Consider the following 27,944-nt stretch of genomic DNA (forward strand, 5'->3'; position numbering starts at 1 on the left):
CCGGCGGCGGCAGCTGCGCCGCCAAAGCCCCGGGCCCCAGCGGCCCCCCACCCCTCGCTCGCGCGCTCCCACACTGCCTCCCCCCGCTCCCCGGGGGGAAGGCCTTTTAATTTATTTATTCTGCCGGGACCGGGGTGGGGGGCTTGACTGGCAGGCCGCGGGGAGGGGGGGTCTCCTCGGCTTGGCCCTCCCGCGGCCCCGGCTGCCCCCTCCAGCTCCGGGGCGCTCCACGCCGTGCGCCCCCGGGGCCTCCCGAACTGTCTCCAAACTGCCCGGAGCGGAGGTGGGCGCGCGGGGACTCGGCGAGAGGGGCCGGGTCCCGGAGGGGCGATTGTGTGCTTGAACACTCGGGAGCCCGGGACGAGGGGGGCGGGGGAGGCGGACGTCGGCCCCGAGCCGGCTGCCATCGAGGCATCCCCGTCCCGCTTCCTCCTCGGCCCGCGCGCCCCCGCCCTCCCCGGAGCCGTCCCGGGGAGGGGAGACCGAGGTTTGGAACCACGTTAGCTTCACATTCCTGCGAGGATGCAGCCCTCGCCTGCATATGGGAGCTCGCTCGCTCGCTCTCTTTCTCTCTTTATTTTATTTTTTTCCTTTCTGTTTTTATTTTTTGGAGGGGAGCGCCCAGTAATTGTCCTGAACACATGCTTCTCCCTCCCTCCGTGCTCCAGCCGCCGGCGACAGCAAGTCCCCTTTTTTGCATTTATCATTTCCCTTCCCCTTTCTTTATTAAAGGTCCGGGAGCGGCGGCGGCCAATCAGCGCTCGGCTTCCATTTTGTGAGTTCAACTCCGAGGCTTCCCCGGCTTTGGCGTGGACGCGTTCGCAGACCCCTCGGTCTCTCCTCTCGGGCTGCCGGGGCGAAGCGGCCGCCTGGCTGGGGCTCCGTGGTGCTGTGTTTCATATTGGGGTTCTTTTCGGGGTTTGTAATTTGGCCGTGGGTAGGTAATTGGCTGGAGCAGGGCGGCAGGGCGCGGCAGCCAATCAGCACGCGGCTTCTATAGGGCTTGAGTTATTAGACGCTGATCTCAAAACATCCTTCATCAGACTCCAAGGAGAGGCCAACAGATGAGGGGAGCCATTTTTCTGCAATGGAATTAAATGGCCAAGTGGGTTTTTCCTTTGTTGAAAATGGGGAATGCTCTTCCTTTGACTCCACCATCCAGTTCAGGACGCCTGAATGTGTTTAACATTTGCCAAAGGACTCAGAGTTGGAAGAATGAAGAAGACCTTTTAAAAAGATCTGGATTTTTCCTTATGACTTGGAATCCATCTTTGTCTTGTATAACTAGGTCATAGCACACTATTAATGTCAGCAGTTAACAGTTTTGAATTCAAAAAACCTAAGTAAATGACATATTTAATTTTTTTTCCTTTTTTTTTTCTTGGGTGGGTGGCGGGGTGGGGGGAGCGCTTGGAACTGTCTTAATCTGTATTCTCTTGACCGAACAATAAATTTTTAAATATAGTTTCCTCTATTAAACACTTAAGTCTGGCCATCTTATTAACTCTTTTTAACAAGGTAATGTTTTAAATGTAGAGTCATAGGAGTAGCGAAATGGCAGCAACAACAAACCGAGCTGTTGTTACTGTTAAATTTTCTAAAAACCTTTTTACATTGTAAGTACCCAATCCATTGTCCTTACTGCAGTTTTCATGTTACTGTCGCCTGAGATGTCCTGAATTTTCCGAACCTTCATCTGCACGTATGTCTTTGTCTCTGTCTGATGTCAGTTAAAATGCTCTTAGACGTTTGCTTTTATAAAGCTACGGTTTTTAGCTTCAAGCTTTTTGAAAAATGTTTACAGCAGTGGATGCTATTCAGATTTCTTCCCAGTAACTCGTACACTTTGAGAAAAATCGATCTATTTGAAGAAAAACAGCTGTTTTTCTCAACTTGGGTGGTGATGGTGGTGGTGGTGGGGAGAGAAAGGAAGACCTTTGTATAAAAAGACTGAAAGCCGTCACTGAAAACTAGATTAAAACTGGAAAACAAGTCCTCGCTGGTTCAAGCCAAACACCTACGTTAACTCGGTATTTTCTATGGTGGTTGGGATGGCTGGTGAGCTATTTTGCTTTTGTTTGATTTGACTGTGTTTTCGCCTTTTGTTTCTTAATGACGGTCACACCATTGCTAAATCCAGAGCAGTAAACAGTCCTCAGCGAAGCCGTCTTTTTGCCAGCCCAACCCTGGAAAGTTTGCAGTCGTGGAAGAAGCAGAAAATACCACGAGTTTAACTTACAAAAGGTAACAACAAAAGAACACCATAACCCCAGATTTTTTTTCCCCCAACTAAACCAAAACAACAACAAAAAGAACCCTGTTGTTTTTATAATAACATCTCCAAAAACACCGCCCAGCTTTTTCTTCTAGACTCCATGGCACCGGGCTGAGGGGGTAAGTAAAAACCTAAAATAAAAAGATTTTAAAGTGCCTTTTGCCCCTTTCGAGAACTCTTGATTGAGCAGGCCATGGGCTGTAGACGATTGGGAGCTGAGGTTTCTGGAGCTTGAGTTTGGCAGCCGATTACAGTGGGCGGGTGAGGAGGCAAGAACTCCCCAGACCCCTTTTCCTCTTCTGCCCTAAACGCGGAGAGAGCCTCTCCCAGCACCCTGAGGCATCCATGGAGCTGCCCGTGCCAGTCCCTCTGGCTCGCCCCAGGTCTGAACCTTGATGGCGGAGAAGAAATTGAAGTGCTTTGGAGGTGGAGGGGCTGAAAAAGCGAGGAGACCTTCCCACCCACCCCAAGGTCTCGTTCCCATTTGACTGTGGCGTTTCCGCGCCCCGAGAGCGGCTTCCCGGGGCTCCGGGGCGCATCAGCTCTTGCAAAGAGGGAAAGGACAAAAGGCCGGCGTCCATGTTGGCACCATGACGCAGCATCTCTCCCGCCTGCAGCCGGGCGCTGCCTGTGCTCCCGGCCGCGCTCGCTCCTCCTCCCTCCCAGACACGAGTTTTATTTTCAGGTCTCCGAGCCGAGCCGCGGGCCGGGCTGGGTCGGGGCCGGGGCCGGGGCCGGGGCCGCCCGGCCGTTGAGCACCGCGAGGGCTAATGGCGGCCGGCTCTCCTCCTCCCTTCCGCCATCCTGCTTTCGCGGGCCGCCGCTGGGAGCCGCGAGGCGGTGCCGGGCCCTGGCAGCCCGCAGGGCGCGGCGCCCGCCATCCCGGCCGCGGGTCTCGGGGCCCCCGAGGCCCCGGGGGGCGTCGCGCCCCGTGATCCCCGCACGCCCCCGCCCCCACCCCGGCTCGGCGCCGGGCTCGGGCTGTGGCGGCCGCGGGAGGTGCCGGGGCCCGGCGGGGCGAGCCGCTGCAGGCGGGTCCAAGCCCCTGATGGGTGCCACAGCCCCGGGCTCCCGTGGCCCACGCGGGCACGAGGCTTCGCCCCGGCCGCGGTGCCTACGGTCCTGCCCCGGAACAGGAGCCAGGGGCCAAGGGCTACCAGGCAGCCCTGAGCGTCCCTTCACTGCCCACTCGGCCTCAGGAGACCCACCCCTGCCTCCCCCAGTCGTCCTTTGATAGTTGAGCCGGAGGGGCGGGTCTCCCCTTTTGTCCCCACTTTTGGGTTAGAGGCCTTCGCAGTGGCTGGGTTCCTTCACTGGGACGCCAGAGGCACGGCCTCCTTGAGTTGGAGGTGTGTGTTGGAAGGTGGGGGCTTGGGGCCTGGGAAAGCCGATTGGGGCCTCCCCCTCGGGATCCCTCCCTCCCCCCCTCCCCGCCGCGATAGTGCCCGAGGGTAAAGCCTTAGATCTCGGCCTTCCTGGGGGAGGGGATGGGGACAGGGCGGGCCTTTGGAAATGCAGATGAGTCGTCTCCTGCTGTTCGTCGCCCTGGCTGAACTTAAGTGACTCAGCCACCCCCACCCCACCCCCACCCCCACCCATTCCAGAGTGAGGGCCGCCTTATCAGCTGGAAAAAGGGGACAGCATTTCTAAGGCTCTTTCTGTCTACTAGACCCTATTGGTTTGCATTTGGCCAAATCCATTCTCTGACCTACATACAAACTGTGGAACTGCCCTAACAGATCGTCCGAATTTACAGGTCTTGGCCGGAGCCCGGAGCAATGTCTGGGTTCCTCCCCCACAGTAGACAAGCCTTGCTTCCTCTGGACAGCTGGAGCAGGCCTAGATTGGCCGACAGCCTTCCCAGTGAGGCAGGTAAGAGCCCTTTCCCAACTTGAGAGAAGTTTGAGGGGGCTTTGACCTGCGGCCTTCGAAGGGCGGGTTGGGATCCCCAAACCCGCTGGGCTGGTTCTGCAGCCCCTCCCCCACGCTGATGTGGCGGTTGTGTGTGAAATGGGCGGCCTGCTGGGTCCATGCAGCCCCGCCTGTCAGCCTGTGCTGCCGGGCGGCGCTCTGCTGAATTTAGCAGCTTACTAGAGAAGGGCTAGGAAGTGTTTCCCAGTGGCGTGCTTTACGGTGGGTGGCAGGGCCCGGGAAGCTTATGAAGACACCGACTGCTCCCAGGCTTGCCCGTGCTGTTTCAGCCATTCCTCCCGAGCCCCACTGGGGCAGCCAAATGAGCCACCTTCCGATGTCTGTTTGGCTTGCTGGTAGACAAAGAACCGCAAGACCCGAGTGTTAGCCATGTCCTCCTGGCTTCCAGCTTGGCCAGGCGTCCTCAGTCTGGTTTCTAGAATGTGAGGAAGCTGGCATGAAAGTTGATTGGCCCTTTACCTGCGGTGACCTTACATGGCCAGCAAGCACTGGGGTGCAGGCCTCCCCGTCCGCACGGGCATCGGAGGTTCGTGGGGAACCCCATTAAACCTGCCGGTGCCTGTCTCTCTCTCTCATTTAGGAAGTGCATCTAAGAGTCTGTGCTCCTTACAAGGGCCCAGAGACTGCCAGTTTTGCAGACACTCCCCAGTAGGTGCACCTGGGGATACTCCCCGGCCCAGCGGCTAGCAGTTGGCCTGCCCTCCTTCCAGGCGAGAAGCTTCACTGCTGAAGGTGGTGTGGCCCTTGATCTCTGACCCCTGACCCCAAGTGTTTCTAGTGATGTCACTTTGATAAGCCATTTGGCCGCAGGTGCCAGGAATCTTTCCTTGTTTGGGCCTCGGCTTCCAGCCCCTTCCCCTCTCTCCTCACCCCTACAGCGAGTGCTGAAGTGCGGGTTAGGGAGCTGCTGTTAAGGGAGTCCTGTTGGGGCCTATTCAGGGATGCTTCAAGCCGTGAGTTAGCTTTGGGACGGTGCAGGTGACCTTGGACCAGTGCTTCTCCCTGTAAAATACCTGCTGGAAAGGGTTGCTGGGAGGATTAAGTGAGATTAGAGGGCCAGACTCCCGCTCTGCCCTCACAACCAGTTGGCCTCCATTGTGATCGCGATTGTTGCCGGGAGTGGCTGCGGGGGTGGGGGCTGGGCCGCCTCCTGGGCTCCTCCCCGCCAGCCCACTTCCTGTAGCACGTGCTGGAGCCTCCAGGCAAAGGAGGAAGAAAAGTGGCTCTGCTTGGGAAGGCAGGCAGCCCTGTTTTTCTCCCAGTGCAGTTTAAGTCCGGGCTGCCCCCGGCTCAATGGCCTGCTTTGTGGTGGGGTCATGATTTAGGGGTCACCCACCAGTAGCCCCAAGAGAAGAAATGTCTACCCAAGGTTGAGGCCACCACGGGCAGAGTCTGGACAGGGCTCCAGGTGCCTTGATTTTCAGCCCAGAGCCTGGGCCCGTGATACCCCCTTGCCCAGCTGTCTGGGTTATTTTAGGCTCCCTCTCTTGCCAGCTGTCTGCTTTTATCACTGCCAGAGAGCTGTCTGGTAGCAAGGAACCGCAGTGGGCCGGTGGCTCCGCTGGTGTGCCAGGGCCAGGCGCCCGCCCGGTCCTGGAGGACCTGGCTTTGTGCTGGGAGGGCTGAAATCCTCACCCCAAGTGAGAGCCAGGAGAGGCGCTTTCCTAAGTTGATTTCGTTCGTTTTAAAGAGAGCCTGTAGGCCTCTGAACCCACTTGATCTGCCTCCGGGCTTTGCTTCTGGTTAGAGTCCTTGTGTCTGGCCTCTTTACCTCCTCCAGCCTTGGAGTAAGTAATTGATTTACGTCGTGCTGTGTCAGCTGTACCCTGGAGGCTTTAGAGAGCAATTAGGGGCTAAACTGTGGTGCGACGCTTGAAAGGGGAAGATGGAAGTGACAGGGCCAACTTGTGACTGTCTCCACTTAGGGCTTTCTCACCTCCCTTTCTGCTGGCTTTGGCCCCCTTATCACCTCCCCGGCAGCAGGGTGGGGCAGTTTGTCCGATGTTGTTCCTGGCCCTGAGGGGTGCCCCGCCCACTGGTCACCCACGGAGCTTGGGGCGGGGCTGCTTTGGCCGGCTGAGAGAGGGCCACGCCAGCGGAAGGCCTGCCTGAGCTGGGAGGTGGCTGGACTAGCTTTACTACACAGATTCCAGAGTCCCCGCCCCTTCCGGCTCCTCCACCTGGCCTGGAGCCCAAGTTTGGAATTTGACCTTTTAGACGTTCTGAGTGGAGACTGCAGCCAAGACGGGTCGAAATGCCCCCGCCATCACCGCTCTCCCGCCCCTAGTGTTTTCTCCGATTGTTCGGGCCCTCAGGCAAGTTGCATCGGATGGAAAACAGGAGGGGAAAGTTGAATCGGAAACCTTTTGGGCTATTTCTAAAAATCTTGTTTGCTAGAGGAGGGTCTCCCCGTGCTTGGGCCAGTCCTGTTGACAGCCGCGCAGTAAGCACGCTACTTGGCGCCCAGCGCTGCCTGCTTTCTCAGCCTAGCGTCGAGAAATGACTTGCCCATCCTCCACTTGTCCCCCAGCGCTGTCAGGCAGCTGAGGCCTGGAGGAAGACTACCTAGCCAGGTAGATAAGACAGCCCAGCACCCCGGGCAGCCCGCCTTCACCCCCTTCTGCTTTATCTGTTGAAGCTCTGGCTCAGGACTCTTATCTCCCACTGCTATCAGTACAGTCTGCATTTAGATAGCTAAATAATTGATTTATGGTACCTCTAAGAAGGGGAGTGGAGCCCTCAGCCCCCCCCCCCAAACTTGAACTTTGTCCTATGCTCCCCTGGGCTCACTGTGCCTTGTTGGCCTCTCTGGCCTAGTCTCCCAGTGACCACCCGCAGCTCCCTGAGGGGTTTTAAGACAACCACAGAAGGACTCTTCTGCTTTCTTGTGCTGTTGAGGAATTCCTGGAGAACCAGAGAGTGACCCAGGCCCCCAGAACATCTTGCAGGTGAGAGAGTGAGACACCCCTGGTCAGTGAGCATGTGTGTCTCCTCAGGCCTGGCCTGGCCTGACCTCGGAGGAGGCTCTAAACAGCAGCTGGCTGGATTCCTGGGTATTTTTAGCTACAGACCAGCCCCACCGTCACCATGAGAGCTGGGTCCAAATCCGGCACTCCAGGCCTGGTAGTGCTGGGGTTCTGCCAGCCTTGGCTGAGGCTGGGGTGGGTGGGTGCACAGACAGGCAGGCTGGAACCGGTGGCAGTGTGCTGCCCGCACCCATCCAAGCCAGAACTATTGGCTTTTGGTCATTTCCTCCCTGCAGCCCCCTGCAGCCTTCCTGTCACCCCGGATGGAGAGTGCAGACATGGGTCTGGGGAATTTGTGGAAAGTCAGGAGCCCTCTTTCGGTTATATGTGGTAGAACACGTTCTTCTTGTAAGTGAATTCTCCCATGACACATGCAGCCAGGCAGCCTCCGGGGTCCAAGCCCTGAAGGAGCCTGAGAGAAGAAATGTGGGATCCCTGCAAAGGTAAGTGGGTCCCCACCCACTGTACACCTCTCTCCTCTCTCTGCACTTCTTAATCCACTCTGGAGTGGCCTGCTAGATCTATGCCACTGAGGAATCTCACCTCTGGCATGCCCGTGGACATGGTCTCCTTTTGTGCCATCCTCAGGGAGCCACCAAGAGATAATCCTAGCCCCTCTTGGTGTGGCTGATTTTGACAGGACTCCTCTGCTGTTGAGTCCCTTTGCAGCTCCCCTCCCCCTTCAAGCAGCAGTAAGGCCCTCCCCGAGTTAGTCTGTTACCTTGACAACCCCTTGGGCCTGTCTCCCTTCTCACCACTTAGAACCTGAAGGAGGTTTTCCAGCTGCAGTACATTTGCCCAAGTTGGGCACCCCTCCTGCTTCCATTAACTGAACCCTCTGCCCAACTGTACCCAGCACAGCAAAAACAACCCTCCCTGGCCCCTCAGCCGTATTCCCAAAATGGATCTCACTGGTGCTGGGCGCCCTCCAGACAAGAGCTCCTCACAATTGTGAAAAGGGTGCTTCTCAATAAACAAGTTGCAAAAAAGGGATGTACGAGTCGCTGAGCGTTTGTCTAAGGGGCTTGAACAAGGGGATTTCTCCCTAACAGCTGGGGGTTGGCTCCAGGTTACCTTTTCCTCGCGCAGTCGCTGCTGCCCTCTGGTGGTTCAGCCTTGCCTTGCGTCTCCTGGAGGAAAGGGGAGGGGGAAGGGCGGGGAAACAACGACCTGGCAAGTATGGAACTCCCAGGTTGGCGGCATACTCCATCCTCAGAGTGAAATCTTGATGTTTCCCGCGAACTTGAAAATGGGGAGTTTTCAGGGTGGACCCCGAGCTTTGACAGGTCTTCTGTGAAGAAATGACCTCTGCTCCAGCCGGTAGGGTCCGCCTACTGCTGGCAGGCTGCAGGGTCCTACCGCTGGACCACTGGCCTAGCTCTGGAAGCGAGCCCCCAGCCCGTACACACAGGAGAAGGGTGGTCACAGTGACGTCAGCCCGCTGTACCTGCTGGCATTGCGCGCTTAGCCGAGAGCTGGTTGAATTGTGGTGATGGGAGTGGAGTTCCTGTGAAAGACAGGGCACCAAAACCCTTCTTGGTGGATCTGGGGATTGTCAGTTTCCAGTTTACGGAAGGGCCAGATACTCTCTGGACCCTGTCGCGCTTGCGACGTCATGCCTGTGCCCACCGCTCGGAGCCTGGCTCAAATACTGCCCGTGTATTGTGAATCTACCGTGCAGCCCGGCCCTTCACCTGGGGTTAGTGCGGAGGGCAGCCCCTGGCAGGGGGCGCCGTGGATCCACGGGGCGGGTCAGCAGACCGGGTCGGGAGGGTTGGTGAGCACAATTCCTGGACGCTCACGACCCGCGTTCCGGTGTCGTCTGTGAGACGAGCGCGGCTACAACCTGTAGGAGGACAGGCCGCACCAGCCGACTAGGAGCAAGGGCTGGACGCGAACCCGGGAGCTGGGGTACAACCCGCCAATCAAGGAGTCTCTGGGGGCCGGCCAATCAAAGGGTCCTCGCCAGAAGGCGGAGCCTGCCAATCAAGGGCTGTCTGCGCGAAGTGGCAGAAACCACGACTCTAAGGAGCGGGGGTGTGCAGTGATGGGGTGCGCTGCGCTGGCGGTCCAGCATCCGGTTCCTCAAGCTTCTTCCTTTCCCCCGGGACTGAAGGACAAACACCCAGGTCTGGGACCATAGCAGAGGAGACCTGAGGCGGGGAGGTGAGCCCGGGAGGCTGCCTGGCAGAAGTGGCGCCAGCTGCCAGAGGGTGGAGCCTCGTAGTCCTGCCCCACAGCCCCGCCCCCATCCCTGTCGCTCACCCGGGCTCTGACCGGCGCGCAGCATCCAGCACTGCGGGCTCCGGGCTCCAGGCTCCGGGCTATGGACGCCCCAGCCGCCGCCCCCAGCTCGGCGAGGAAGGAGCTGAAGATAGTGATCGTGGGTGACGGCGGCTGCGGCAAGACATCGCTGCTCATGGTGTACTGCCAAGGCTCATTTCCCGAGGTGAGGCCCGCTAGGTGACAGAAGGGGTGAGGATGATGGGCTTGGGACCGCAGCAAACAGGGGGAGTCCCCCAGCCTGGACTTAGGCCCCAACCTTGGGCCGTGGAGTCCCTCGGGGCAGCCCTTGTCGAGAATTCCTGAGCCTAGCGGTTTGGCAGGTCTGAGCTGGATGGAGTGAGGGTGTTAAGACAGTTGTAGGGGAGGGATATGTCTGGGACTCTAGGCCTCCATTGCACCCCTTAAAAGATCAACCCGAACCCCTCTCTCACAGCACTATGCCCCGTCGGTGTTTGAGAAGTACACGGCTAGTGTGACAGTGGGCAGCAAGGAGGTGACCCTCAACCTCTACGACACAGCTGGTGAGTGCACCAGAGCCCAGAAGGTCCTTGTGGTCATCCTGATGGTTCCCCTGCCTTGTTGGGGCATTTCCTTCCTGACACTACAACATGCCTGGTCCCTGCAAGGCGCTGGCTGGCTGGGAGGTTCTGGAAGCCAAAGGGACCTCAGCCGTCTCTAGGTGGAGGTAATAGGGTTGAGGCGAACTCTGAGACGCCCCCACCCCCCGCCTTATCCAGCAGCGCCACGTTCTGTTCCGAAGCCTTGTTCCTCTCCTGTGGTTCCAGAAAACGTGGGCTGTACTTCTGCCTCCCAAGGTTGCAGAATTCATTGCTTACTGTGGTCTTTGATTAGAGTCCCCCTGGGGCTTCGGTCCTGATGGGTTGTGTTTCTGGGCCCTATAATTTTAGGTTAGGGAGATCTAGAGGTGTGGCCTGGAGGGCAGAGCTGGAACTCCTCCAGGATTCTGCGTATGGCTGGCAGCTCTGTATGTTGAGACCCCGAGGCGCTGTGTGTACCTCGCCCTGTGTCCCTGGCCTCTGGGACCCTACAGCTATAGTCCATGCTGTGTTTTCTTGTTTGTCCTGGGATGAAGCAGACTTCAGAAAAGAAACTTGAAGGCTAGGAAATGGATCAAAATAAGGTTCTATCTGCTGGCCCCTCGAAGAGGGAACTTGTGCTCATAGTCCACAAATGCTGGGATTCCCTTTGGGGTGTCATCAACATCTTCGGGGGTAAAGGTTGGATCAGGTGGAGCCTCACCCAGCTCTGTGACTCAGTGTTTGGTGACCGGGGTGGAACCACGTCACGGAGTGCCCCTTCCCTGCTAGTCCGTCCTTGTGCGGGTGAAAGTCTGTGATCCGAGATGGAGCCAGGTCCGACATTCTCCCCACCCTTCCTACACCCCCTACCCCTTTGAGTGGCCCACTGAGGCTCCCCGCCCAGCCTGTCCTCCAGCCCCGGGTGTGTGAGGAAGGAATTCCCAGAGGTGTGGCCTGGAGGGGAGTAGGAGTCTGTCTGGAGAACCTACTTTCACATGCCTCTTATCTAGGAGCCAGGGAGGGGCAGGACCATTGACCACGCTTTGGGGGGAAGTTCTGGCTGAGCAGAGGTATTGCGTTCCGCCCCGCAGCTGCAGGAGAGGCCAGGAAGTCTGCTTTTTCCTTCTGCCATCAGCCCTTCTTGTCACATCCCAGAGTTCCCTGTTCATGACCAGTTCCCATACCAGACCAGAGCAGAGACCATTTGGGACAATTTCTGGAAAAAGAAAAATGCCCAAAGGACATGTCATAAGAGGGTTCAGAAAGAGGTTCAGAAAGCTGCTCCTGGGTAGAAAGACGCGTTTGTCCCAAGAGGCCTCGGAGGGATGGAGGGAGAGCCAGTGGCTGTCAGGAGGTTATGATGACTTGGTTCTGCCAGGTGTGTCATTGGGGGCATCTGAGCCTCATTTTCCTTATCTTTCATCAGAGCTAAAATAGTCAAAAGAATTAAGTCAAATTCATATACCCAACACTCGGCACCGGGGCCAGCTCTTAGGCGGTTCAGCACATACTGGTCTTCAGACTTCTTTGTTTTGTTTTGCGCTAGAGCTAAAAACCAGACTCTTGTGCATGCATACTCCACACTGAGCCCCGGTCCTCAGCCGGAATGTGTCTGTTTGTTTGAGACAGGGTCTCTCCCTCTGGCTGGCCTCGAACACACCAAGTAGCCCATGCTGCCCTCTGATTCTCCAGCCTCCTGCCTCAGCCTCTTGAGGTATGTGCCACCACGCATGCCTCCTTCCCAGCTCCTTCTGTAGGGGTTGGAGAACATAGATACCCCCTCGAGAGTGTCCGCTGGGACTGGGGAAGTCCTAATGGTGGAGGAAATTCCCTGGCCCGGTGAGCAGTGCGCTTATGAGGCTGGGTCATTCCCCTCACGTGTGAACAGTGTTTGTAGGGGGAGGCTCTAGAAGTGACTGTGGAGTAAATGAATTCATCATCAGGGAGGTGAGTCAGCTCTACCTTGTGGCTGGGTCTCGGGATAAATGTGGTAGAGGATGATGGCCAGTAACCGTCTAGACCAGAGAAAAGTGAGGGCTTAGTGGCTGAGGGCATTGACTGAGTTAGAGATGAGTCTGGTAGATGGCATAGAAAACTCTAGACCTGGGGAGCAGGGCCTGCCTTCCCAGTCAGTAGTGATCAGAATTATGGGACAGGAATGACCCCAGAAGTTGATTTCTTCTTTCCAAACTCAAAACGGAATGACGGCCATGGGCAGTGCTAGGTCTATGCCCACAGGGCCCACAGACAAGGCCTCGCTGACAACTTGTCTCCATCCTGCGGAAGCGCTGGGCCCTCAAGAGGTAGACAGGGTGGGGCCTTAGCACACAACTTCAGTAGCCTCCCCTGAACCCTGAGATCTTCAGACAGGAAGCTGTGGTGAGGCCAGAAGGTTTCTGGGCAGAAAGTCGGTGTCATGGTGGCAGTGGGGGAGTTTAGACCCCACCCAAAGACTCTCATCTAATCTTGGAGGGGCACAGAGGCATGGGGAGCTGTGTGAGAGAATCGGTAGAAAAAGAAGCTGGTAAGATAAGGGTCAGGACCAGAGGGGTATTGTGGGTCTTGGAGCTGGGACCACTTAAGGCCAAGAGTACGTCAAGTCAAGGATCATGGTCTAGTGTCAGGATGGGACTTCCCTGACTCTTCCTGTCCCTGGGGAGGAAAGGAGGTAGGTGGGGGAGCCCTAGCAGAGCTAGTAAACGTGGCTTCCTCCTTCACCAGCTTCCCCTTCTCATGCTGCCAACACCCCTTCTCCGACCAATGCTCTGGTCAAGAACGGGTCGCCTCCTGCAGTGCAAATCCCCTCCAGCAGATTTGGGGAGCACCATGGCCTGATGACATGCCTCCCAGCTCTAGGACTTAGGAACCCTGTCCTGGAAAAGGAACATTGTCAAGGGAAAGCCCCATTTCACGGAGGAAATGCGTCAGGTGGGCTGACCACCTCACTTCCACCTGCCACACTGACTGCCAGCTGCAGGAAAATGGGTGAAACTTCGGGGGAACTCCCGCCCACGGCCCACTAGAACCAAGGCCATGCTTCAGGAGATGGCTGGCAGCCTTGTATGAATATGGGCAGGGTGACTTGGCATCTTCATGGGCAACATAGGATAGTCCATCAACTTAGTGGCTGGGAGGCCCCATAAAGGGGTTCAGAGATTCAGGGCCAGGCCACTAACCGGTACCTCTGCCCAGCCCCAAAGTCTTTGTTTCCTAGTTAGGGCAGACCTAATCACCATTCTACTAGATAAAGGAATTAAGACTTAGAAGAGAAAGGGCTCAAGCCCCAGAATGTATGTCCAGGGAAGCTTGGGGCAGCAGCACCAAAGTTCTTTTGTTTTGCTTTTCCAGACTGGCGCTTTTTTTTCTTTTTCTTTTTTTTTTTTTTTTTTTTTTTTTTGCCTTGGCTGTTCCAGAACTTGCTCTGTAGACCAGACTGGCCTCAAACTCAGAGAGCCGCTTGCCTCTGCCTCCCGGTGCTGGGATTAAAGGAGTGAGCCACCACAGACCAGCTCAAGTTCCTTGTCATGAAAGACACACACATCGGATCCTGAGAAAAGTCAGGCCAGGCAGAATTGAGCCTGAGAAGGAGACAGGGTCTAAGCTGGCTCCCCACTCCCTCCCAGAGGCCCCCTGTTCCTTGAGCCGGCTGTTTGTGCCACTGTTTGTGTGCCAGCCTTGTCAGGGCTGGGTGTTCTGTTGCTATAGTAAAACAGTGACCAAAAGACGGGGCCTGGTGGCGCACACCTGTGAGCCCAGCACTCAGGGAGGCAGAGGCAGGTGGATCTCTGTGTGTTCGAGGCCAGGCTGGTCTACAACGTTAGGCCAGAACAGTCAAGGTTGCACTGAGAAACCCTGTCTTGAAAAGCCAAACTAAACCAAACCAAACCAGAAAAAGTGGCCAAAAGCAACTTTGTGGGAGGAAAGGGCTTATTTCATTTACAGTCCATCACCGAGGGAAGCCAAGGCAGGGACTCCAGACAGAACCTAGACCAGTGATTCACCCTACCTAACGCTGTGCCCCGTTAGAGCAGTTCCTCATGTTGTGGGATCCCCAACCATAAAATAATAATGATAGTAGCAACGTTATTATTATTGGTTATTCTTATTGTTACTAGTTTTTTGAGACTTTCTTTGTGTAGCCCTGGCTGTCCTGGAACTCTCTTTGTAGACCAGGCTGGCCTCGAACTCACAGAAATCCACCTGCCTCTGCCTCCCCGCTGCTGAGATCGCAGGTGTGTGCCACCGTGCACACCCATAGAATTATTTTGTTGCTACTTCGTAAGTGTGATTTTGCTACTATTATGAATTCCAGTGTAAATGTTTGATATGCACAGTATCTTCCTTGAGACCCCTATGAAAGGGTCCTGACCCACAGCTTGAGAAACACTGACCAAGAGGCGGGCACTGAAGCAGAGACCACGGAGGAACGCTGCTTACTGGCTTTTTCAGCCGCCTCCCTTGTATAACCCAAGACCGCCTGCCCAGGAGTGGCACCACACAGAGTGGGCTTAGGTCTTCTCCATCAGTTAGCCATCAGGATAATGCACTGCCCACAGGCCAACCTGTGGAGGCGGCTGTCAACGGAGGCTCCCTCTTCCCATATGTGTCCTGTTGACACCCAAGACTGGCCATTTCAGGTATAAAAAAGGAAGCCGGGCAGGGTGGCACACGCCTTTAATCCCAGCGCTCAGGGAGGACAGGCAGGTAGATCTCTGAGTTCGAGGCCAGCCTGGTCTACAAAGAGAGTTTCAGGTCAGCCAAGGGTACACAGAGGAACAACAACAAAAGAATAAAGCTCTTTCCCTGACTCGGTGAAGCTGATCAAAAAGCACCCGGATGCCCTTTTAGCTCTGTGGAGTAAGTCATTTCACCTGTCTGCCTTTTGGTTTCTCTGGCTAGAAAAGGGAGGCAGCTAGGGGTGTGTGTGGAGAGAGAGCTCGGTGATTTAGAGTGTGGAGTCAGGCAGCTCCCACCTGCCTGTGAGGCCAGCTTTAGGAGGTCTGCGTTGGTGGCGCTCACCTTTAATCCCAGCAGAGGGTTAGGCGGATCTCTGTGAGTTCAAGGCCAGCCTGGTCTACAGAACAAGTTCAAGAACAGCCAGAGCTACACAGAGAAACCCTGTCCCAAAACAATAAAAGGGGGGGCACCCACATTCTCAAGCGTGCAGATCCATTTATTGATGCACACATTTATACAAAATTAAATTTAAAAAGGAAGGGTAACATTTACAGGTAACTATTACTATCATTAAGCATCCCTGTAATCACTCTTGTCAAGACTCACCAGCGGGGCTGGTGCGATGGCTCAGCAGTTGAGGGCACTGACTGTTCTTCCAGAGGACCCGGGTTCAGTTCCTCATGGCAGCTCACAACTGTCTGTAACTCCAAGATCTGACACTCTCAGATAGACACACATGCAGGCAAAATACCAACGCACATATAATAAAGGTAAACACATTGAAAAAAAAAGTGAAAAGATTGGGAAAAAATACACACAGCTCCATTTCACCAATGCACATAAAATAAAGGTAAATAAAATGGAAATAAAAAAAAGATTAGGGGGGAAAAGACTCACAGCTCCATTTCACAAAAACCTGATGTGGGGTTCATTCCTAGTGGGGAAGCTTTTGTGGGGACACTTTTAGAGTGGTTGAGCAAGCGCCTGACCTTGGCAGTGGGAGCTGAGATGTGTGGCACAGCAGTTTCACAGCGTGCCCAGCTGTGACCTTGACAGGGGCGCTCTCCTCAGCCACCTGGGCTCTTAACTTTTCCTGGCCAGCTTACCTGCTGGGTGCTGCTTGGATTAGCAAGGAACAGGAAGTAAAACGCACTTAACCCCAAAGGGCTGTGTGGGCACGGGGCTGGACCTGAGCTTTCTCCCTTGGCTCACTGTTTTTATTGCATTTACATGACTTCCAAGGCTTGCAATGGCCCCCTACCTGGGGAGGGGACAAAAGTCATAAAATATTGTGACATCAAATGTCATGGGACAGATGGACAGAGGCCATTGCTTCAGGGTGATCAAGAAAGGTTTCCTTGAGGAGCTGACTTTTCTCATTAGACCCAAAGGTAAGGAGAGAGAGAACCAGCCAGCTGCAACCTGCCAGAAGAACCTCCCGGAAGAGGGGCCAGCAAGAGGAGTGTGTGAACACTCTCAGCCCACTGTGGTTCCACTTCCTCCAACCTCCAGCCACCTGACTCCACCCACTTCTACTCAGGCGGCTCCTTTAATGAAATAGTTGAGTTGTAGTCACATCTCTGCCCTCATCTCTGCTGCCACTCGAGCCAAAGCAAGACAATGATTACCCAGTATTTCCTGCATGTCTCCCGGGGCCAGGAATTGTTTGTTTGTTTGTTTTGTTTTTTGAGACAAGGTTTCTCTGTGTAATAGTCCTGGCTGTCCTGGACTGGCTTTGTAGGCTGCCTCTGCCTCCAGGGTGCTGGGATTAAAGGCATGTGCCACCACGCCCAGCAGCCGGGAATTCTTAAAGACGGACTTGGTAAATCTCTGCCCTGACAGTATGCCCAGGTGAGACAGAATACAGGTGCTTGTATACAGAACCTGTCAGGAACAAGCAGAATGGGGCACACTTGGAAGACAGGATCAGAGCAGGGAGGCCCGATCTGAGCGGGCGTCCTTCAAACCCCCGGCAGCTGGCATGCAGAGAAAGCACCAACCGGTACCTGACCTCATTTTACAACTGCCGGTAGAAACCTCTAGACTAGCGGTTCTCAACCTGGGGGCTGCAGCCCCTTTTGGGAATGGACCGTCCCTTTCCCAGGGGTCGCCTATCAGATATCCCACACATCACGTATTGACACTATGATTCATAACAGTAGCAAAAAGACAGTTATGAAGTAGCAATGAGAAGAATTTATGGGAAGCCAGGTGTGGTGGCGTGCCTGTAGTGTCAGCACTTGGGGAGGCAGAGGCAGGAGGATCTCTGTGAGTTCCAGGCCAGTCTGCTCTACAGAGTGAGTAAGACAGAGAAACCCTGTCTTGAAACAAACAAAGAATTTATGGCTGGGGATCACCACATGAGGAACCATATTCAAGGGTCCCGCACAGCAAGATTGAGAACCAGTGCTCTGGACACCGTTTTGGAAGAGAACGTGTTTGCTGCTTCAGAGTTAGGTACACCTTAGAGGCCCGGAGCCTGTCCTTATACGAGACAGGGTGCGAGTTGTTCATCTGTATTAACTCCACTTAGAATGTGGGGTCTGGGGCTGGCAGTCCTGGATCAGTGGCTTGAGGCAGGCTGCTTCTGTTCTGTGAAACTGAGCCCGTGTATGTGAGATCTGGGGACAGTCGGTTCTCAGGGTGAGTTCCAAGACCCCCACCTGCTACCCCCTTGTAAAACCCATGGAGACTCAAATTCAAGGTCCGTGTATAAGATGGTGTGCCGTCAGTGGTTTGGCGCGTCTTCAGGTGTCCCTTCAGTTACTCTGGGTTACTCACGATACACTCTCAGTGCTGTATCATTTAGGGAAAGGTGGCAAAAAGCCTGTGTTTGGTCAGTACAGATTCGTTTCTGTCTGAGTTCTGTCTGAAGTTGTTTCTGTGGATACAGGATCCAAAGATACTTGGTTGACTCCATGTTTTTCCTTTTTCAAATATTTTTATGCACATTTGGTGTTTGTGTGAGGGAGTTGGATCCGCTAGAATTTGAGTTACAGACAGGACAGTTGTGAGCTGGCATGTGGGCGCTGGGAATTGAACCAGAGTCCTCTGGAAGGGCAGCCAGTGTGCTTAACTGCTGAGCCATCTCTCCAGTCCAATTATTTTCCCTTTCGTACTGGGTTGTAATTAATGGTATGTATTGGGAAGGGGGTGCATTGAGACAGGGTTTCTTTGTATAACAGCCCTGGTTGTCCTGGAACTCACTCTGTAGACCAGGCTGGCCTCAAATTCACAGAGATCCACCTGCCTCTGCCTGCCAGCTGCTGGGATAAAGGTGAGCGCTACCCCACCCCAGCAAAGGCATCTATTTTTTTAAGAATTATTTTTATGTGTATGAGTGTTCACCCGCATGTATAGATGTGCCGCACATGTGTGCCTGGTGCCTGTAGGAGGTCAGAAAAGGGAATCGGATTCTCTGGAACTGGAGTTACAGGTGACTGTGCCGTGTGAGTACCGTGTACAGAGCTTGGCCTCTCTGTGAGAGTAGCAAGTCCTTTTGTGAGGGAATGTGCATGTGAGTCCAAGTTCCCGAGAGTCCAGAAGAAGGCGCTGAATCTCCAGGAGCTGAGGAACCAAACTCAGGTCCTCCATAGGAGCAGCGAGGGCTCTTAACCGCTGAGCCATCTCTCCCGCCCCTGTAAAGACCCCTTAACAATGAATAGGCAAACAAAAACAAACTAGGGGCTAGAGTGACGGCTCAGTTGTTCGGCACACTTACTGCTCCTATAGGGGGCCAGGGTCAGTTCCCAGCACCCACATGGCGGCTCAGAATGTTCTTCAGCTCTGATTTCAGGCGATCTGATGTCCTCTCCTACCTTCTGTGGGCACTGCTTGTTCATGCTGCAGACACCCAGGCAAGAAAAACACACACACATAAAGAAAGGCATACGGTGTAGTTGGAGAGGAGGCCCGGCAGTTTAGAGCTCTGGCTGCTCTTGCAGAGGACCCAGTACCCACAAGATGGCTCACAACCGTCTGTAATTCTAGTTCCAGTGATCTGACAGATATATGCTCTAGGAACACACATGATGTACACACACACTGTGACAGTCTCCATAGCTCATATGTTTCAATGCTTGGTCCCCAGCTAGTGGAACTGTTTGGAAAAGATTAGGTGGTGTGGCCTTGTTGGAGGAGGTGTGCCACCGTGGGTGGGCTTTGAGGTTTCAAACGCTCCTGCCCGGCCCCGTTTCTCTGCCTGGAACCTGTAGCTCAGATGTAGAACTCTTCTTCTTTAGCACTGTGCCTTCCTGTGTGCCACCGAGCTTCCCACCACGATGATGATAAGCCTCTGAGCTGTAAGCCAGCCCCAGTTAAATGCATTCTTTTAAAAGTTGCCTTGGTCATGGTGTCTCCCCAGAGCAACAGAACAGTGACTAAGGGACATAAAATAATGGCCACACAGAGGCAGTGGTGGTGGCGCACACCTTTAATCCCAGCACTCAGGAGGCAGAGGCAGGCAGATCTCTGTGAGTTCCAGGCAAGTCTGGTCTACAGAGTGAGTCCAGGACAGCCAGGGCTACACAGAGAAACCCTGTCTTGAAAAGCCAAAAACCAAACAAACAGAAAGCAAGATATAAGATGAAATGAAGGCCGCTGTTCTTTAGTCTTTATAGTTTATCTTTTTAGCTACTTTGTGGGTTCTTCTCCTGACTCTTTGCTAACAATATCTTCATTGGCTCAGCTCAGGTTCTCCTGGCTCAACTGTCACCAACCGTCTTCTCACTCTGCTTGCTCAATCCACTTTCTACTCTCTTACCTTCGCTCTGCTCAGTCTCTTCTCTCTAGCCCTACTCAATCTTCTTGCATCAACTTTCATCTCTGACCCCACTTTTCTGTCTCCTGGAGCCTACTCCTGCCTACTCCTCTTTCTTCCCCCTCTCTGACTCTTCTTTCTCTGTACTCTCAGCCTCTGCTGGCTTTTATATCCTCTCCTGTTCCCAGAAGTCCAAGAGCCAACTGACACTGAAAGGTCACAGGGTCATTTAAAGAGCCAGGCACATAAAACACTTCATACTACAGAAGGTAAAAGTAGAGTCAGAACATGTTTACTGAGAAAAAGGGGAATAATATGTTCCACATGTTTACAAAGAAGAAAAAAGCTGGCTGGGACGGTACACACCTATAATCTGGGAACTAGGGAGGCTATGTCACAAGTTCCAGGTCAGCATGTGCAGGCTAGAGGACCACTGTGTGTTGCCGCTGAATCTGAGTATTGCTTTAAGATCCAGCAGGGGGCTGGAGGGTGGCTCAACGGTTAAGAGCATGGTCTGCTTTTCCAAAGGTCCTGAGTTCAATTCCCAGCAACCACATGGTGGCTCACAACCATCTATAATGGGATGTGGTGCCCTCTTCTGGCCTGCAGGCACACATGGAGGCAGAACACTGTATACATAAAGAAAGAGAGAGAGAGAGAGAGAGAGAGAGAGAGAGAGAGAGAGAGAGAGAGAGAAAAGAAAGATCTATCCAGCAGCCAGGTGGAAAAGGACTACAGGAGATCAGGAAGAGGTGACACAGGAAGCTGTTGGCTATGGTGATACATACCTTTAGTCACAGCACTCAGGAAGCAGATCTCTATGAGTTTAAGGCTAGTTTAGTCTAAATAGTTAGATCCAGGGTAGCCAAGACTATATAATGAAACCTTGTCTCAAAAAATTAAAAAAAGCAAAACAAGCAAAAAACAAACAAACAAATGAAAAAAGGAAGAAGCCATTGGTAGTTTTGGAGAGGATGGCAAACAGCCAGGGCCACAATAGACAGCTTGAAGCTGTGCACAGGGCTCTTGGCAGTGACAGCCACCAGCCTGGTGTGGCAATGGATCCCTTACACTGTAGCTAGCTAGTGTGATCAAGGAACTCAAATAGTGACACAGGGCTGGAAGCTGCCCGTTGGATACACACGTATAGAAGGACACTGACAGAGGTTTGAAGAGAAGGGTGCTTAGGGTCGTAGATGGGAAAACATCCTGAACCAACACTCCACTGTCCCACAACGGGTGCCTCCTGATTATAGTGAGGAGGCTGCGGCTTCTCCCGTGTTGAGGGGACCTGGACTGAAGGACAGCACAGGTAGTGTCTGGCTCAGCTGTCACCAGGAGGGCCTGTGCCTACGCTGATAAGCCCTATACATTAGAGGGATACTGGCTGGTGGCAGTCCACAGGGTCCATGTCCCAAGTTGGGTGGGCTGGTATGTGCCAGCACTTGGAATTTGGAGACAGGTGGGTCAGGAGTTGAGGACCAGCCTGGGATATATAAAACCTATCTCAAAAAAAAAAAAAAAACAAAACAAAACACTGTAAGATGGTAGTGGAAGCCTTTAGTCCCAGCACTCAGGAGAGGTAGGTATAGCTCTTGTGTGTTTGAGGCCAGCGAGAGCGAGTTCCAGGACAGCCAGGGCTGCACAAAAAACCCTGTGTCAACCCCCCAACACACACACACACATTTAAAAAAAAAAATTAAGGAAAGTCAGACCTAGTGGTGATGCCTTTAATCCTAGCACTTTGGAGGCAGAGGGAGGAGAACGAGTTGGAAGCCAGCCAAGGCTTATACAGTGAGCCCATCTTAAAAAACAAGAAACAGAGAGAACTGAGCTGGAGAGATGGCTCAGTGATTGAGAGCGCCGGCCACTCTTCCACAGGACCTGGGTTCTCTTCCCAGCACCCACAGGCAGCTGACAACTGTCATTCTAATCCCAGGGGATCTGATGCCCTCTTCTGGACCCCCTTCCCACTGCATACATGTGGTACATAGATGTACATTTCAACAAAACAGTCATTCATACACACGAAATAAGTACATTTTAAAAGTTAGGTGTTCGGCATTTAGCCCGGGTCCTTTCTGTAAGCCCAGCCAGTGCTCTTAACCACTGAGCCATCTCTTTAGCCCCCAAATAAGTACATTAAAAAATGTGTCCAGCCAGGCATGGTGGCACAGGCCTTTGACCCCAACACTCCAGGAGGCAGAGGCAAGCAGATCTTTTGAGTCCAGGACAGCCAAGGCTGCCCAGAGAAACCTTGTCTTAAAAAAAAATTGGTTTAGCCATGTATCAGTGTTTTGGCTGCACACACATAGGTACCATGTGTCTGGTGTCCCCAGACATCAGAATGGGGTTTCAGATCTTCTGAAACTGGAGGAATGGATGACTGTGAGCCATCTTGTGGGTGCTGGGAACAGAACCTGGGTCCTCTGGAAGAGCCGCAAGTGCCCCTAAGTGCTGAGCCGTCTCTGTAGCTCCACTAAACCAATTAAAACAATTTAAAAAAAAGGGGGGGGGGCGGAATTGATGAAAACCTAGCCACGAGGCTAAAGGTTAACTACTGACCTGTCACTTATACTGGCTGGGAGAGGGAAGATTACTTCCCCACAATGGGGTGACCTGAGTGCATCAACATTCCAGGACAGGCCTCTTGTTCTGTCATTGACCAACAATATAATGGACTCCACGGGTTTTTTGTGTGCTTTATTTGATTATAGTTTGGTGGGTTGTTTTGGTTTTTTGTTTGTTTGTTTTTGTTTTTGTGGGAGGTGGCTTTATTTTGTTTTCTTGATTTTGGGGGTGTTTGTTGTATTAGGTTTTGGGTTTTTTTGGATAAAAGGACTTAAAGTTGTGTGAGTAGTAAGAGGGAGAGAAGTTTTAAACTTAATTGTTTTAGCTAACAAAAGTATAATAAGAAGGAAATTCTTAAATAACTAGTAAATTTCTTAAAAATTAAAAAATAAAAGTTAAAAGATGCTGATGGTCCAGGTAGAGACTCAGGCTCCTCAGAGGACCTGTGTAAGGGAAGGTCACACAGAAGTGAGGGAACCAGTTAAGGTTTGAACTTGTGTCTGGCCTGGCTCTGCCACCTCTGACCTCTGGAACTGTGCTGTGGTGGAGCCGGCTGAGGACGTAAGAGCAGGCAGGAGAGGGGACCTGTGCTCTGACACCAATGGGAGAACAAGAATGTATACTCTGACTGGAGGGCAGGCTGACACCACCCAGCAGTGTGGGGACGGGACAGGGGGGAGGCCTGTGGACAGCCATGTTCCTTGTAGTGGACAGCTGCATGATGGGACACATCCCTAGGTGCTCCGCCCACACCGAGTTTTTAAAAATGCCTTTGCACGGTGACTCAGGATGAAGGGTCATCCTGCCCGGTTACTAGACTAGGGGGGAAAGATCTCTTTGGTGAAATGGGTGAAATCTGAATTCAGAGTGGGTCAAGGACAGGGTTGGTGGGGCTCTCTGGGCCTGACACCAGGGCCATGACAAGCATGGGACGGCTGCCCTAAGACATCCTGCTGGGAGAGCAGTGTGGGTACAGTGGGAGGTTCCCAGGCCGGCTCTCAGGGACAGATCAAGCAGGTGAGTCCTGGCTTGGAGTCCTGTGTTCTTCCTCGTAGACTCTTTCTGGACGTTTAAAACTGTTCACCAAAGAAGCTCCCCCCAGCTAGGCATGGTGGTACACACAGAGGCAGAGGCAGGCAGGCAGATGGCTGTGAGTTTTTGAAACTAGTTTGGTCCACAGGGCAAGTTCCAGGCTAGCCATGGCTACATAGTAAGATCCTATGTCAAAAATCAAAATAAAATTTAAAAATTAAGAAGTTACCTCCAGTTGGGCGGTGGGGCTGCATACCTTTAATCCCAGCACTCAGGAAGAAGAGGCAAGTGGATCTCTGTGAGTTCCAGCCCAGCCTGGTCTACAGAACAAGTTCTAGGACAGCCAGGGCTATACAGAGAAACCCTGTCTCAAAAAACAAAACAAAACAAAAAGTTACCTCCAAAATTTACAAAAGCTAAAGAAAGCCTAGGCCCAGCTTCTAGGTTCTGATTGGAGGGGTTATAGAAGGTGGGGTCTGAAAGCTCCTCAGGTGGGCTTCAGCTGAAGGGCCGGGTGAGATATGGTAATGAATGTGCTTATTCCTACTTCATCAGCATTTGCAAAAAATGGGCAAGAGAAATCCAGGCAGCTGCCCCAGAACCAAGGATGCTGGAGCTCAGCACACTCTTTCGGGCCTTGGGGAGATCTGGGTGGCAAAGACCCCAGTTCTGAGTCTCAGGCTTGTCAGGCAAGGGAGCACAGACATCCTCAGCAGAATGGCTGCAGTCTGCAGTTCTTCTCTATTACCAGTCCAGATGGGCACCGCGTGGGTTTGATGGCATACAATCTGTCACCTCTTTCCCTCTCCCGCCCATTTTATAAACTAGGAAAGTAGGCCCCGAGGTCATCTCCCCACTGAAGCTTAGAAGGGGCCCCCAGGCAGACAGGGACTCATGCCTCTACCCCTCTCTGGCTTCAGGGCAGGAAGACTATGATCGGCTGCGGCCTCTGTCCTACCAGAACACACACCTCGTCCTCATCTGCTATGATGTCATGAACCCCACCAGTTACGACAACGTCCTCATCAAGGTACTGTCCTGCTTGCCTCCGAGAGAGGGGGTCAGCCCCAGGGGGGTCTCTGCCCTGATGCCCTACCTTCTCCTCAGTGGTTCCCTGAGGTCACACATTTCTGCCGAGGGACCCCCACCGTGCTCATCGGCTGCAAGACAGACCTGAGGAAGGACAAGGAGCAGTTGCGGAAGCTCCGGGCAGCCCAGCTGGAGCCCATCACCTACACACAGGTGGGCCAGGGTCCCCGCTACCACTCAGATCCACGATCTTTGAATACCCCTAGCCGGCCAGAAACCACCTAGGCCTTTGCCTTCTCAACTGCAGTGCCTTGGCTGACTTTTAGGGGAGCTGAGACAAACAAGGGTCTAAGAGTCATAAAAAAAAAAAAGAAAGAAAGAAAGAAAAAAAAAAGAGAGAGAGAAAGCAAGCACGGTGGCGCACACCTTTGATCCCAGCACTTAGGACGCAGATGCCGGTGGATCTCTGTAAGTTCAAGGCCAGCCTGGTCTACATAGCAAGTTCCAGGCCAGCTAAAGCTACACAGTAAGACCCTGTCTCAAACAAATAAAATAAAAAGAAGCACTAATAATAGGAAGACCAAGATTTTTATTAGTTCACCCTGCCAGGAAACTCAGTTGCCTAAATTGCCCTGTCAAGGAACAGGGATACAGCTTGAGAGGTAGCCCTGGCCCCAGGTCTCAGAACTCAGTTCCCCTCTCTGCTGGAAGCTGGCGAGAGAAGGAGATGGGTGAGGGCCAGCAAGGGGCTTCTTCCATCCAGCCGTGGAGAGGCAGGGGTCCCCCCAAGGTTAGGTTTCCAACTCTGGAGGGCCTCCCAAGCTTTAGGGGTGTCAGAAGGCCCCAGGCCCCTCATCTAATTAACACTCCCTCTCCCTGCCCTCCCCAGGGCCTGAGTGCCTGTGAACAGATGCAAGCTGCACTCTATCTGGAATGTTCTGCCAAGTTTCGGGAGAACGTGGAAGATGTTTTCAGGGAAGCCGCCAAGGTGGCCCTCAGCGCCCTCAAGAAAGCACAGAGGAAGAAAAAGCACAGGATCTGCCTGCTGCTGTGAACCTGGGGGAACTGTCGCAGCGAGGGACCCCGGCCCCCTCACAGCCTTGCGGTGCCTGGCGCCAGGGCTAGACTCTCAGAACATTCTGGAACTATCCCCTTCGGGGTCACACTGTAGTTCAGCGGTGAATGCAGATGCCAGACCCCACCGGCACTCTACCCTGGGACGGGCACTCATCGCCAGGCTGCGGGAGGGCCCTCCCTGTCACAGCTCCTCCTTGCCCTAGCCACGCCTGTTTCCTTTCCAAACCCAACTCATGCTAAAACCTCAGAGCAACATGTGGATGTGCAATGCTGTTCAGAGTCCCCGTCTCCGTGAGCTCTTGAGATAGGCTCAGCTACATCCTCCAGCCCCTTCCTGCTTCCCCTCAGGAACCTGGCGGCCACAGCCTATCAGGAGAATGCAGGCGTCAAGCCGGACATGAGGCTGGCACTGGCCTCTCCCTTCACACCACACTGAGGACTTCTGCCTCAGCCTTGGCCACAGACTGAGACACATGTTAAAGTGCAGAAGAAACAACCTCTCAAAAGGTCAAAATGAATGTAGGCCGCCCATCTGACTCCTGCTGCAGTCTCTCCTCCAAACCCTCAGCCGATTTCCACTGGAGACTCCTGATAGCCAGTGCCCAGGCTCCTGACGGATGCGCTCACCCTGGACTATGCCCCATCTCTAAATGGCTGGGGTTGGGTCATCTGAGTGGTCAGCCTCACCATGACGTGGAGGTCGGGAGTAGGCTACCCCTGCCTCGTTCCAGAACTGACATGGCCACCCCTTCCCACACCGGACAGTTTCTCGGAACTCGCCTACAGATCGCCGGTGTCTCCCACGGCAAGATTCTCGAGTCCTGACACCTTCTAGAAGGTCTAGAGTCTGCGTTTCAGAACTTTTCAAGCCAGGCATCCCACTTCAGTGCCTCCGAGATGAAGGGGGCATCACCCGACCATGGAACCATGGCCTTGGCTGACCCGTCTGTCCCAGTACCTCCTGACTCAGCCCCCAAGGTCAGGTTGCCAAGGACCCCCTCCCCTGTCCAAGGCCCTGTCCCCTGAGGAGCCAACCAAGGACCTCTTGCTCTCTCCGAATCCTAGACGTTGTGGATAGAAAGGTGTAGAGCAGTGGTCAGTGAACCACAGCCTGTGGGCCACATGTAGCCCCTGCCTGGTTTTGTAAATAAAGTTTTATTGAAAAGCCACAAGTATGTAATGGCAGTTTTTGTTCTACAACTGCAGGCTGAAGTTACCACAGGACTAGTCCACAAAGCCTAACATACTCATTCTCTGGGCCTTAATGGGGAAACTTTGCTGATTCCTAATCTGGGGCATACCTGCACAGGCCAGGCCAGGTGATTCAAGGACAGGAGACCAAGGACAGAAGTAGGGCAGGGATGAAGGGAGGGGCGGGCCGCGGCAAACAGGAGCAGGTGCCTGCTCTTGCCCTTTGGGAATGTTGCCAGGTTTTTCCATTTTAGTAAGGTAAACAGAAATCTGGATTCTTCTGTGGCATCTCAGCGTGGGAGAAGGTGAGATCTCATTTTTATCGCATAACTAAAGAATTTAAAAACTGTGAGGACCGAATGAAGCATGTCTGAGGACGACAGCTGTGATGTGGAGCTGGGTGGGCAGCTGGGGCCCGTGGGTGGGAGGGGGCAGGACACTCAGTTGGGCCTGTTTCTTCCTCCGCCTTGCTGCTGCCTGCATCTCACAGGGTCGCACCTTGGGCTGAGCCCACTCAGGCCCCACCCCTCCCCTTCCCACACAAACAAGAACCCCTGAGGTGGAGAGGGGCAGGGAATGGGTGACCTTAAATGCCAGTCACGCTGAGGGTCTGGATTATGTCAAGTTCTCACAGCGAGTTTGTGAAGGAAGGCTGAAGGGTGCCAACATGAAACCCCCAGTAGCCGGCTAGAACGCAAACAACCCAGAGGCTTGGCGCCCCCTGGTGGAGACCGTCCTTAAAACCCTGCCGCCCGGGCTCCAAGGAGCCGAGATCTCGAAGATCCGAGGAGGCTGCGCCACTCTCCCCAAGTGGCCAGTAGAAAGGCGGTTCAGGAGACACAAGGCAAGAGACAAGACTGGTAGGTTCTCTGAGAACTAAAATATTCCCCCGCCACCACAGAGAGTGGGGCCTGTGGGAGGCTTACAGCAGAGTGGTGGCCCAGGGCGGGGGGCCACTCCACAGGATGCTCAAAGTTTCATTCCGCCCAGTGCCTGGGACACGGTAAAAGCAGGTCAGCTAAAGCCAACCCCGGTGAGGCACAGCCAAACCCCCGTGAGGGGTTCAAATGACAGGAGTAGGAAGAGAGGGGTTCCCTGAGGCTTTTTGCCCTTCCCTGGAAGACAGACACAGACCTGGCCACCGCCGTTACCCAGAGCTTTGGGGAAAGGCCTCCGATTCCAGGGACGTGGGGAAGACCCGGCATTAAATACGTTATAAATACGGAGATGGGGCAGGCTAATACTGTGCGCACAGGCGGCCTTCACATTCCTCGTGTCTGGCCAGGGACCGGGGCCTCGGCCCTGCTCTCAGCGATGCTGCTGGCCCCTGAGATGCTGCTGCCTGTGGCTACCAGTGACTGGCAGCCAGGGCGCTGACTGGAATCCTCAGCAGTCTTAAGTCCTAAGAACCCCAGACACAAGAGTCCGAAGGCTCATGGCCGCTTTGTCTTGTTTCTGTTCTTCTGGAGTTTGGCGTGCACAACTTTGAGTGTGGTCAGGAAATTGCCGAGGAAGAGGATGAGGAAGGTGAGAGCCAGCACAAACACCTG

At 53.9% G+C, this 27,944-nt stretch overlaps 2 protein-coding genes across 5 annotated transcripts in view; one reads left to right on the forward strand and one right to left on the reverse strand.

The window, feature by feature from the left end:
- Window positions 1-13: 13 nt before the first annotated feature.
- On the forward strand, window positions 14-26,375 carry Rhof (ras homolog family member F, filopodia associated). 3 transcript variants are annotated; one of them, XM_060382394.1, is made up of 7 exons: window positions 14-283; window positions 733-2,030; window positions 2,141-2,244; window positions 4,032-4,147; window positions 24,018-24,127; window positions 24,205-24,339; window positions 25,016-26,375. In XM_060382394.1, the coding sequence occupies exons 4-7, from the start codon at window positions 4,054-4,056 to the stop codon at window positions 25,178-25,180; spliced, it is 504 nt and encodes a 167-aa protein (XP_060238377.1). In that variant the 5' UTR covers window positions 14-283; window positions 733-2,030; window positions 2,141-2,244; window positions 4,032-4,053; the 3' UTR covers window positions 25,181-26,375. The 3 variants fall into 3 exon arrangements, with proteins under 3 accessions (XP_060238377.1, XP_060238376.1, XP_021487042.1); XM_060382393.1 differs by having other exon boundaries at window positions 733-2,244; XM_021631367.2 differs by lacking the exons at window positions 14-283; window positions 733-2,030; window positions 2,141-2,244; window positions 4,032-4,147 and adding exons at window positions 9,227-9,682; window positions 9,953-10,040.
- The window catches only part of Tmem120b (transmembrane protein 120B), a 43,469-nt gene continuing 40,220 nt past the window's right edge, over window positions 24,696-27,944 (reverse strand). The window contains exon 12 of one of the 2 annotated variants that reach the window (XM_021631366.2): window positions 24,696-27,941. In XM_021631366.2, the coding sequence (XP_021487041.1) occupies window positions 27,828-27,941 (114 nt within the window). In that variant the 3' untranslated portion in view covers window positions 24,696-27,827. The remainder of the gene's footprint in view (window positions 27,942-27,944) is intronic. The other variant, XR_009591489.1, reaches the window with a different exon arrangement.

The sequence above is a fragment of the Meriones unguiculatus genome, chromosome 4 (assembly GCF_030254825.1).
Source record: "Meriones unguiculatus strain TT.TT164.6M chromosome 4, Bangor_MerUng_6.1, whole genome shotgun sequence".
Taxonomy (NCBI): Eukaryota; Metazoa; Chordata; class Mammalia; order Rodentia; family Muridae; genus Meriones; species Meriones unguiculatus.